This window comes from Ovis canadensis, chromosome 3, assembly GCF_042477335.2.
Source record: "Ovis canadensis isolate MfBH-ARS-UI-01 breed Bighorn chromosome 3, ARS-UI_OviCan_v2, whole genome shotgun sequence".
NCBI classification, from domain to species: domain Eukaryota; kingdom Metazoa; phylum Chordata; class Mammalia; order Artiodactyla; family Bovidae; genus Ovis; species Ovis canadensis.
The window spans coordinates 43,092,136-43,104,921 of NC_091247.1; the positions used below are offsets into that span (position 1 = coordinate 43,092,136).

The 12,786-nt window shown below is 46.7% G+C and overlaps 1 protein-coding gene across 2 annotated transcripts in view; it reads left to right on the forward strand.

Moving 5' to 3' along the window:
* Window positions 1–12,786, forward strand: part of SPRED2 (sprouty related EVH1 domain containing 2) — a 120,111-nt gene extending 107,325 nt beyond the window's left edge. Inside the window, exons 5-6 of one of the 2 annotated variants that reach the window (XM_069583008.1) lie at window positions 7,021–7,170; window positions 9,451–12,786. In XM_069583008.1, the coding sequence (XP_069439109.1) occupies window positions 7,021–7,170; window positions 9,451–10,116 (816 nt within the window). In that variant the 3' untranslated portion in view covers window positions 10,117–12,786. The remainder of the gene's footprint in view (window positions 1–7,020; window positions 7,171–9,450) is intronic. The other variant, XM_069583009.1, reaches the window with a different exon arrangement.

The window sequence follows — 12,786 nt, forward strand, 5'->3', positions numbered from 1 at the left end:
TGCTACCTGTTCCCAAAGACCTGTTGACAGAATGGGGGACGTTCTGTTTACCAGAGGGGAAAAGGATTGACCATAGATAGGCCTGCCATTCTAGCTACTGAGTGGAAAGGCTTGCTTTGTTCAACCCCAGATCACCTGAGCTAGCAGCCTCCTGACACCCGCACCCATCCACTTCACTGTCTCCTGAGAGGCAATAACTGCCCAGAGTTCCATGTGATCAGTGCCGCCTCCCCGTCCAAGGTGGAGACAGTGAAGAATCTGCCAGCAATGCAGGAGATCAGGGTTCAGTCCCTGGGTTGGGAAGACCCTCTGGAGAAGGGAATGGCTACCCACTCCAATATTCTTACCTGGAGAATTCCAGGGACAGAAGAGCCTGGCAGGCTAGAGTCTATGAGGGGTTGCAAAGGTTCGTTCACGACTGAGCTACTAACACTTTCACACTTTCACTTTCAAATGCTTATGTGTATAAATAAAATGGAAACCCTTGCAATAGGAAGAATACTGAATATTGCTTTGGTGGCATCAGTGGCTGAACTATATTTTGGTGGTAAGCTGCAATAAAAATAACACAAATTGTGGTCATAACTACAAGTTAGCCATCTTTAAAAATTCAAAATATCTGGAATTCCCTGGCGATCCAGTGGTTAGGATTCTGCGCTTACATTGCAGAGGGCCCAGGTTCAGTCCCTGGTCAGGGAACTAAGATCCCTCAAGCCAGGAGGCCAAAAAAATAAATAAATAAATCATCTATAAGACAGGGCAGAGTCCTACTTTTATTAATCTGAATCAGTCCTGCAGCTTTTCTTTCCCCTGTGGCGATGACTTCTTATTTTTTCACTGAGGTGTAGTTGACACACAGCCTGTGGCTCTTCATCAACTAAGCAACAGTCTTAGCCAGACTCTCCTGTAACGTTCTGAAGAGGAAGGCAGAAGGATCACACATACAATTTTCAGAGCTCAAAGAAACCTTAGAGATCATCCAGGGCAACTCCTTACTTTACACCCGAGGACAGAGGCCCCCAGAGCTTCAACAACTATCCCGAGACATAGTCCTCACCTGGCCTGGAGTCAAGGTTTCCCAGTTCTCTCCGAGAAGAGCTATTTTTGCTTAACGTTTCTGTTTGATTCCTGGATGATGCAGATTGGCTCCTTAAGCAGTGTCTTCAACTTTATTTTCTGTGCCTTATTCAAAACACATAGGCCTGTCACCCTCCAGAAGCAGCTGCTCGGAGCAGGCTCGGCTCTGCCTGCTGTGTGTTCGCAACAGCTCACATGCTCCTGAGGACACAGGGAGGATGAGGAGGCTGGACTTGTGTGCTTGCCTCTCTGGGGGTAGCATTCCTCCCATTCGTCTCCATCCCCAAGAGGGAGAAGAAAATGAATCGTTGCCAGCCTTCCAGTGTTTCTGCTACCAGTGTGGACTTGGTCAGGCTGGTCACATCTCTCTTTATTATTTGGAGGTTCCCGGCACCCAGTGTTTCATGTCTGTACCCTCTGACTCTTGCTTCCACCTCCCTTCCCTTTCTTTTCTCAGCCTCCTGTGTTTCCTTATTAAAGTCTTGTCTTACTGCCTTGTTAGAGGGCTTCAGAACCAGGCCACGCAAAGCATATTACTCAAAATACATGTTTTTCTATAACCATAGAAAAATTTGAAAATGTAGTCAAAGGTATACCCCTTGAAAGGAGGACTAAATTTAGGTGGTTAAAAAACATAACTCCCATACATAAAATAGATAAGCAAGAAGGATGTACTTTGTAGCACAAGGAACCATATTCAGTATTTTTTGATAACCTATAATGGAAAATAATCTGACAAAATATATATGTGTCTGAATCACTTTGCTGTACACCTAAAACTAACACAATATTGTAATTCAACTATACTTCAATTATTTTTAAAAAAGAAACAACTCCCCAAAGTATAGAAAACGGTGGAACACTGCCTAGCTCAGTTTGCAGGACTAGCATACCCTGCTGTAAAAATGGGCAAGAATTCAAGTAGAGAAAAACCGGAGTCAAACTCACTTATGAATGTAGATGTAAAGTTGTAAAGCAAAATGTTACCAAATCACATCAAATATTTGTAAAACAAATTTAATGAAAGACCAGTAAAGTAGATATCCCAGGCATGCAAAGATGGTTAATATTTAAAAAGCTTAACTGTTTGATTCATACATTAATGAAACAAAGGTGAAAGACCGTAATCATCTCAATAGACACAGAAGAAACATCTGGTTACCTCCAGTATTTTTCGGTGACAATCCATAGCAATCTGGTCTTCCCCAGTGGCTCAACGATAAAGAATCCACCTGCCAGTGCAGGGAGACACAGGTTCGGTCCCTGGGTTGAAAAGAGAATTCCATGGACAGAGGGGTCTGGTGGGCTACAGTCCGTGGGGTCACAAAGAGTTGGACACAGCTGAGCACACACACTTTGTAATCTAGAATACAAAGAGACTTTGGAACTTTATAGCCACTCCAGTTATCTGGAAAGGTTATATACGACAGAGAATTGTTAGAAGTTGTCCCATCAAAGTCAAGTTCAAGACAGCAAGAGCCATTCTGTTTTTCCACATCATGCTGGAAACCTTGGCAAAGATACAATAAACAAGAAGTTACAAATAATGGAAAGAAAACCAGACTGTCTTTTGTGGGTGATAGGAATTTGCCTAGAAAAACCCAGAGAATCACTGGATAAAACACTTGAACTTTATAAGGAGTTAAGCAAGGGGACCGGATCACAGGATCAGTAACTTTTTTATAAAATCAATAGTAACTGTTTCGAAATGAAAATGATTAATCTCATTTTGTTTTTATAGTTACCCTGAGGACAGTTTTAGCTCCATTTTACAGATGTGAAAACTGGAGTTAGAGGTCACCTTGTCCAAAATCAGACAACTTACAATTAGCAGAGAATTGATTCAAATCTAGTCTGCCTGGATTGAGACCGTGATATTTAGCATTATGACATTGCCTTGCATTTCTGTTGTTGGGTGCTTCGTATTAGGTTACAGGCCTCTTAATCGGACATCTCTTTAATAGCAGGCATTGACAGTGAGCTGGAGTCACACCCAGACCCAGAGGCAAGGTTTTCTGGCAGCATACATGGAGGTAACAGTGGTTGTGCTCACACTTTCATGTCGCACGGGACCTCCCACAAGTAGGCGGCACCCCATGGCAGTGTCTGGCCTTGTTCACAGTGGGTGACATCAAAGGCTGTCTCTGACTGCTCTCTCTGACTCAGGAAGCCTGCACCGAAGCCAGCGCACTAAGCAATCTGAGGTCCCCAAGCACAGAGGACCTCTGCTTTTGTTCTTCTTGAGCTCACACCTACAGCACTTCAGAGATTTCCCCCGCCCCACCAAGAAGGCGAGTTGAAAACGGCAGCCAGTATTTCCAGGTTGAAGGTGAAGCTCTCGGATTAGTAGGTGGGTGGGTGTCATGAGCTTGTGCGCACAAGTGGCAGGCATGTTCTAGAATCTTGTTTGTTGAGGTGCATATGTGTACAGTCCAGTGACTGCTTTTTTCCACAAGCAGAGAACGGGGGCATTCATCCAGAGGTGTGTATGGTGAAAGGTTTTCCCTCTTGCCTCTTCTTGGAAATACCCTAATAATACATTCCTTTTGCTGGTAGACACTTGCCTCTTGACAAGATTTATCTGATATCACAGATATGCAGTAAGCCTCAGCTTCCGCCGGAGCCTCTTCTGCATGCTTTAGCCCAGAGCAGTCGGGCAAGGGAGGCAGTGCACTGATAGCCCGCCTCAGCCTTCTGGCCTCCCTGCTCCTCTGTAGAGGTTTGTCATCAGATTAGGAGATGTCGAAAGGCCTTTCTCAGTCTCACGTTCTCTGAATTGTCAGAAAATGGTCCAGGAAACTTTGCACTTGACTCTGCAATGGGGAGAGGCTGGTCCAGGCTGGGGAGGAAGGCTGGGAGCGTCAGAAGGGGGCGTCTGATTGGCTGAGGATGACTAGGAAGTACCGGGTGTGCCTCATTTCTCAGAATGACTTTCTATACATTGTTAACCTGGACACAGGTCACAGAAAACAGGGTGGATTGGGGTAAACAGATGACTAACACCGAGGTGACTGTGATGTGTGAACTGGGTTTCTGAGAACTAAATGCCAAGTGCATATTACAGTGTTTAATGCTGAAGTAGCTTCTAACCTAAGATGTGACTGTCACATGGGTACTGGATAAGAGTTTAACCCTTGGATTTGAATCATACAGAAGGGCCCTTATCTACTCATTCAGAAAGTATTTACTGAGATCTGTAGAAACCTTTGTATTCTGGACACCACCCCTTCCCACCTGGGTCTGTATAAATCAGGGCACATCGTCTTACTTGGTAGAGTTGTACTTGTGTTAATCTCACCAAGATGAACACAGAGCAGGTGGCTCTTCTGGGCTTGATAAGCCGCAGTGTGCTGCAAGGAGATCCCACTGGGCTTGGCGGACAGGGCGTGCGTTTCAGTCCCGCTCTGCCAATGGTGGCTTGCCATAGTTGGCAGGATCCTGAATTTCTTCAGGTGTCTGTGTTCCTGTGTATGACGTGGAGACGATATTTTGCCTGCACTGGTGGATTCACGTGTACAGTGCCTGGCACATCATAAGCCTTCACATAGTATGAGACTGTGAAGGATTGTATGCTTTGTTGTACTGTCAATTTGCAACCACGCATGTGTTAAAGAGGGCGGCAGTACCTCCAAAGACATAAGGAAAGAGGGTGGGTGAGAGTTAGAGGACGGACCTGAATTTGAACGGAAGTAAAAATTCTGTGTGTCTCAGTTTGGTCTCTTTCAGTTTCTGGGATTTGAGGGGTAAGTAGCAACTCTTTCCTATCACGGTTCTAAACCAATTGAGAAAAAAAAGTGAAGAGACCCTTTATTACTAATGATGTGAGTCCCAGCTTACATCTGCAGGAAGTGGACATCCCAGGACTGGACCCTGAGATTAGACAGACCTGCCCTACCAGGCGCACGTGCGCTGGGTCTCCATACCCTCCCCACAGTGGGTGGGCCCTCAACCTTCCAAGTAGACCACACAATCCCAAGAAAGGTTGCCAGCACATGCTATTTGCCAGTTGGGTGGCTCCCAAGAGGCAGAGGAGAGAAGTAGCAGGCTCTGAACACCCTGTTCCACTCTACCTGCTGTGGAGAGGATTGAAAGGGACGAGAGAGAGGCCAGGAATGTGGTGCAGGTGGAAGGCTGCCACAGAGAAGGAATCGGCAGTGGCAAAAAAGAAAGTGCACCCAACGGATGAGCCCCATCATTCTGGGTTAAATCACCAAAGGGAATTGGCCCCTCTCTATGGGACATCCTAGGGTGGATCAGGATTCAGGCTTGGCTGGATCCAGAAGTTCAAGTGGTATCTGTGGGATCCTTCTTCCCTTGGTTTTTTGCTTCACTCCATCCTCAGGTTCTTTCTTTCCCTGCACCTTCACCAGGATTCCAGGCTTACAGGACCCTTAGCTCTTAACTAGATAAGAGACAAGCATCTTCTCTGACCTGTCCATCAGAAGTCTCTCAGGATTGCCTCAGGGAGAAGTGTGTGTCCGTATCTGAATTAGCCACGAGATTGTGGGATTGGAAACAGGCATCACCCCCGCATCACACAAACCAAATAGAATTAAAAATCCAGGAGGGCTGGGTTTCCAAAAGCATGCTGCACATGTCCACCAAGCTTTAAAAATTAATGTCAGTTGTGCTGCATAGAGGAAATACGGGTGTCTTTTCTTTTTTGGCCACACTGTACAGCATGTGGGATCTTAGTTCCCCAACCAGGGATCAAACCCACACCCCCTGCAGCAGAAGCACAGAGTCTTAACCACTGAACCACCAGAGAAGTCCCTGAGTGTTTTTTCTTTTTCCTGAATACTTGTACTCCTATTTTCCTGAGCATTTATTACTTTATAAGTGAACGTAGTGGAGGGGCGGAGAATAACTCTCATAAGTCTATTTGTTTTAACCTTGCCTTGCCCTGGAAAAGATTGATGACACTAACAAAAAACAGTAAAATAAAAGGATATAAATAGGCATATGGGGTAAGGGGGATATAAGAATGAGAAGCAAGCAACAACTAAGGAGTTTCTAGATATCTACCAGAAATAGGACACCTCAATATCAAGGAAAATCTTTTCATTTGTGGGAAAAAAAAGAAAATAAAAGAAGAAGGGTCCATTACTCTAAGGAAGAAGGTAGAGTGGAATGAGGATAGGATTCGCATGGGCCCTGGTTTTCAAGGCAATTGCCCCAGCTGCATTTGACAAAGCCTTTTATGAGCGTGTGGCTGCTGGGCCCCAAGGTTGTGGAAAGCGACCATAAACCTGGGATCACCTGGGGGTGTAAAGCACCCGAGGTGTTCTGAGACACAATGGGGCCTGGGCTCTGCCCACAGCCACAGTCTATTCTGATACCTGATCACCTTCCTAAGACCTTCATGGAGGCTCCAATCTGAACTCATCACCTCTACTGGGAAAACAGCTCTGTTCTCACCCTCCAGAGACAGTGACCCTCAGGCTTGCCTCCAAGCCAAAGATTACAAAATTTTTTCCTGGAAAGCCAATACCCATGATACCCCTGAGGTATCCTTATCTTTGAGACTTTCCCAGGCTGGGCTTAACCCCACAAAGAAACATATAGGTTTGATTTTTTGCTTGTTAGCATTTCCTCTGCTTGACCAAGGACCTCAACCAGGGCCACAAACAGTGGCCATTCTTGATCAAACTGGAGCACACCCGCGAGTGGCCTGGTGTGGCAAGCCCTGCCCCAGAGCCGGTCGCTGCTCCCACAGTTGAGAAAACAAACCCAGCTTTCCAGGGGCTGGGGGCTGGGTTTCTCTGCCCGTCGTATTAAGACAACCTGGCCCTTCAGGGGTCCTCCTGCCTCCCACGGCCAGGATAAACTCAAGATTTCGGGAAGTCCAGCAAGACGCCACAAGTGGGGGTAGACGGTGTGTTAGTTTGGGGGCGGACTTGGTTTTTGTTTTTAATTAACTCGTGGTTACCTCCTTCTACACAGACAGCTACAGACAGTTCTTCTAATTCGTCTCAGAAGAGGGAACAACCTACTCGCACAATCTCCTCCCCCACATCCTGTGAGCACCGGAAGGTTTATACCCTGGGTCACCTCCACGACCCATACCCCACGGACCACTATCACCTCGAGCAGGTGAGCTGGGATCCTGTTCCTTGGCAGTCACAGGGGTGACCTCCTGATCTGAAACAGCTGCCTTGCCCTCCCTTCAGCCGCATGCCCGAGCCTAGGCCTCTTCTGTTCTACTCTGTTCCCCCATTCCATACTGGAGGTGGTACAGGCAACTCACCCTCACTCAAGGGTTTTCTGTGTGCCAGGCACCTTGCTAAACCCTTCATGTGATTTATCTCCTTTAATCCTCACAGATTACCCAGAAGTAGGTCTTCTGCATCCCCAGTTGATAGATGAGGAGGCTGAGGCTTAGGGAGAGGGTCCCTGGTGGAACAAGATTAGATGGCAGACTCTGCTCACCCAGAATGCTACCCTGCCTCCTGCATTCCTCTGTCCAAAGGGTGTGAAAGCACAGAACCATGATTGGTACCACAGAATACTGTATGTTTGGGCCGAAGGCCTGGCATCGTGGGCTGCAGGCCCCAGCTTCCTTGGGGAGCTGTAGCTGGAATTCAGTAATACAACAAATATTTACCCAGCGGCTGTTTTTTGGAGGAAGTTCGCAAACTGTGGGGGGTGGACTGGCGCCCATGTGGGTGATGTGGCCACCAGCCTGCTTTGAAAAGAGAAAAAGCACGAGGCACTGAGGTTTTGTAACATAAAGCTAGATCTATATGACTTTTTTTCAAAATTGTTTTATTGGGTGTGTGCTTCCTAATATTTTGGCATGAAAATGTTCTTTTTAAAATCACAGTATGGTAGCAATAGATGGGAATTGACTTTTTGACTCTCTTTCGAAATAATAGCAAAGACTGTGTCAGCTCCCAAACTTTGTTTTGAAATACTGCAGGATTGTATTTTTTCCAAAGTTGGGGACACTCTGACGTCAAGAATCTGGCAGGAATTAGGACAAAGCCTGTGAGACATGGCCCTTGCCCTCAAGGAGCTCACAGTCTGGTGGGAAGTGATGGGTAAATTTAGTTAGTGTGTGCTAAATTCTAGGATAATATTATAATGACAATATTGGCAACAGTCATCATGTGCATCCTGTGTGACACAGCCTGTGCTTACACGGTTTAGATTCTTTCTCTTTGTTCTCACAATAGCCCTATGCAGTTTGATCATCAGGGAAGCAAAGTCCGAGGCTTAGCAACTTGCTAGTAAATTCTGTAGTCTGAAGCCATGCTTCTCACTCTTTAAAAAGCCTTCATGCTCAAAGGGCTTCTAAGGTGGGAAATGTCATTGTCTGCCACAACTGGGATGCCCTGTGCAAGGCAGGCTTACTGGATCCACTCAATAACTGTATTCAGCACCTGCCACTGTGGACAAGGCACTGATGCAAACTGTAGGAGGCCCACCACAGGGATAACACTTTCATCATAAGGGAGAATGCGGGTTAGGTTTGAAATCTAGACAGTGTGGCTCTGGGTCCAGCCAGCCCAGGTGCAGATTCCACTCTGTTGCTCACCACCTGTGAGATCCTGGCAGGATTCAAACACCATCGGCCTCTGGAACTTGTAGTCTCACACTCTGTGTATCTGAGCATCTTATCTCCCCAACCAGATTACAAGGTACCTGTGAGCCTTCATTGTCCCTGGTATCCACTTTGGCTTTTTTGAACATGACCCACAGTGAGACACACATTCTATATCATGGACTAGTATGCACTTGTTGAGTACACACAGATAACAGATGTGCTTACCTTGTAATGGTCAATGCACTGCAGAGTTCCACCTCTCTGGGAAAAAACAAAAGTCTTGCGAGAGGATGGCCTACAAAAACAGGTGAAACTAATCTAAGCTGTTAGAAATCATGCTGCCAGTGTTCTTGCCTGGAGAATCCCAGGGACGGGGGAGCCCGGTGGGCTGCCGTCCATGGGGTCACACAGAGTTGGACACAACTGACGTGACTTAGCAGCAGCAGCAGTCACCATCACCTTAGTGGTGGGAGGTCACAGAAGGGAGATAAAGATATTCTAGGGACATCTCAGGTCTGCTTTTGATCTGGGCATGTTCAGCTTCTGGAATTTCAAACTTTATTCTCACAGTGTGTATACCTACCCACATCTATAGCAAAACTGCAACAGAAAGGGGGGAAATGCCGGTCTCGACCCATTAACATGATTTCCTGACCCAGGAAGGGATTGAGACAATTTGAAATACATCTTTGACCCGCAAGCTGTTAGGTACAGGATGGGTCTGTTTCTTCAAGAAATGCCCTTTGCCAAGGTGAAGGATGCATTATTTGAAGATTGGTTTGTTTAGCTTGCTGCGATAAAGTAACGTCTCCTTTTTCCTGGGGCAGCCGATGCCAAGGCCCTTCCGCCAGGTGAGCTTCCCGGACGACGACGAGGAGATTGTGCGCATCAACCCCCGGGAGAAGATCTGGATGACCGGCTACGAGGATTACCGGCACGCCCCTGTGAGGGGCAAATACCTGGACCACACGGAGGACGCGGACTCCTACGTGCGCTTCGCCAAGGGGGAGGTGCCCAAGCACGATTACAACTACCCTTACGTGGACTCGTCAGACTTTGGCCTCGGCGAGGACCCCAAAGGGCGTGGGGGCAGCGTGATCAAGACCCAGCCCTCCCGGGGCAAGTCCCGGAGGCGGAAAGAGGACGGGGAGCGCTCCCGGTGCGAGTACTGCCGGGACATGTTCAACCACGAGGAGAACCGGAGGGGCCACTGTCAGGACGCCCCTGACTCCGTGAGAACTTGCATCCGCCGGGTGAGCTGTATGTGGTGTGCAGACAGCATGCTCTATCACTGTATGTCGGACCCCGAGGGGGACTATACAGACCCGTGCTCGTGCGATACCAGCGACGAGAAGTTTTGCCTCCGGTGGATGGCTCTTATTGCCTTGTCTTTCCTGGCCCCCTGTATGTGCTGTTACCTGCCTCTGCGAGCCTGCTACCACTGCGGAGTGATGTGCAGGTGCTGCGGAGGGAAGCACAAAGCAGCCGTGTGACTCGGTTTCCCTCCCAACCCCCTCCCGTCCACAGCCCCAAGGGGACTCGTCTTCTACATCCTCTCATCTCTCCCCCCCGCTCGCGGGTACCCAAGGCGCCTTTCCAGCCTGGGGAGCCTGCCTGGTGGACTCTGCACCCCCGCCGCCCACTCTGCATCAGCCACACCCAGGCACGCGCGCACAGTGTTCTGAGGAAAGGACCCTCTGCCTAGATGCTCCTGTATTATTAACAATCTGTAATCAAGCTAACTATCTCATACAGGTGTTGATTTCATGTCCTTCCTGCCCACCTCGTCCAGTTTCAAGGCGCCTGCAGCAGGAACTGCTGATTTTTTTGGTGGGGTTTGTCGTTTTTTTTTTTCCAAGAGCTCCAAAGGCCATCTTCCTCTTGGTTCTAGCTTGCCTATTGCTAACGAGCTTGCTTCCTCAGGTTCCTGTGGTAATGGATTGTCAGAATGGTGAAACCCTACCAGATGTATTTTTGAACCTGCAGTCAGTTACTATGTATAGGAGGTGATCTAGTTAACAAAATTCTACCACAAAACCAGATCGCTTTAACGTCTCTAAAGCCAAACTTCCCATGTAAGCTGCGGTTTCTGTCTAGAGCCCATCATCTTGTCTCTCTCGACCAACACCCCCAAAATCTGTCAGTTACTCACTGATGCAAAACATTCACTCCTAAAATGACTGAGAATTGAGCCTTAACTTCAGATTAACTTGTGAGAATCAGGAAAATCCTTTAAACTGCATTGTATCCTCTCAGACCAGGGCTAGAAAGGGGATTTCAGGTTTCTCTGAGCCTCCCCACTGACCCTAAAGTAGATCTTTTTAAAATTATGTCACCACCACTTGTAAAAATTTAGCAATACCAGAAGAAAACGCTAATGAAGTAAGAAATTTTGCTCATTGTTTTGCAAACCAAATAGTCTCTTTCAAACAAACCAGTGTTCTCCCGAACATTGTCTGGTTAAGAAACACTAAGGTTGTGGTAAGTAAAACTTTAAAGGAGCTTTCTTTCCCCCCAGTGGCTATTTTCTATTAACTGGGGGAGATTTTAAATGTCATCAATTTGAAGAGTGGTGGGTTGCATTCTGTTCATGGGTTTGTCATTTTGTTTTCATTTTGGACTCAAAAAAAACATTTCACATCACTAAATTCTTCATTTATACTTGGAAAAAAACAAGGCCATATATAAAAAACCCTTCCAATGCCTAAGTGTCTTTCTCCTGCAACCCCAAACCCAGACTTGCCACTTTGAGTGCACGGATGGTTAGTTCAGCAGTCTGGGTCCACCTGTCGCCTTGCCACGTAGGAGGCTTCTAATTAGCTGGAAAAGAGTATTTTTCTAATATATTGCAAGGAATAGCCAAATCTTACTGCAGAAAGGGAAAAAAAAAAAGTGAAGAATGGTTACCTATACCTCGCATTGTACAATCAGAACACCGTGGAGAGCACAGGGGACAGGCTTGTCTGCACCGGCTGTCCTTCCCGCTGTGACCTTCCTGTGGCTGCTGCCAGCTGAGTGCACAGCCTCGTTTCTCTCTCCCCACTCCCCGCCCCCTCAACCATCCCTCCTCTACAGCACACAGGACATCAGTCTCCAAGGAAAGGGACTTTTTTCCCAGTCTGCCAGTCATACTGGGAAAGTGCTGGCCACGCTTACCTTCATGGGAATGTTCTCAGCTTACCTGAGAGTGCTTTGCATTTCTTCCTTAGATCATCCCTGTAAATACCCAGTGTGCTTATGAGTTTGTTTGGTAGGTGTTTTTGTTTGTTGGAGTGACTGATTTGGGTCTTCCGGTCTGGGAAAGGAGCAGAGGTCTATTAATCTGGTGGTGCAAGACAAGAACCACTTCCCAACCTGGAGAGCATCTAGAAAACCTTCAGCCAGCCTCCAAATGCTGTTGAGAGACCATCTTCTTCCCCACCCCAACCCCCATCCTGAGGCATCTCCTCAGGGTCTTCTCAAGGTCTCCTCTCTATGAAGCACAACACTAATGTATGTTCTGTTAGACCTCAGTTCATGTGTCCCTATTTATTTCAATAAGAACACACCTATTCCGGCCGCTTCTTGTTTGCCATGTCTGTCTAGCCATCATCTGTTTCTATCTTCCTTCACCCCTCGTCCTTTTCCACCCCTTTGAAGAGTTAATGCTGGTGAATCTTAGGCCGGGTATCCTTTTTGGTTTGTGAAGAAGGCAGCGGTTAAGGGCACAAGGACAGCCGTGGGGACATTTTATGTAAATACGTCTCTCGAGTTGCCACACTGCAGCCAAACAGTGTGTAGTATTTTCCCAGTCAGCTTTGCCATACTTAATGTCAATCATCTGAGAGAAATTATTCAGATTTTATTTTTGTATCTGTGGTAACAAAACATTAACCAAAAGATTTTCTGTTTGGAAGCTTCCCCTGACCCCAACTACGAAGCTATTTGCTCACATTAACAAATTAAAGTGCCTGAAGCATAATTCATTCTTTACCTGTATACTAAAAACCCCGTTGTATTGATTTTTTTATAATAAGCCTTTTTACCTCTGTGTAAAAAAATATATATACAAGTGTATGATGTACATTTTAGTTCTTAACTTTTTTTTATGGTTTCTAATATGTATGACCAATGTAGCCATTGCTTTAAAATGTACCATGTAAATATAAACACATCCTATCAGA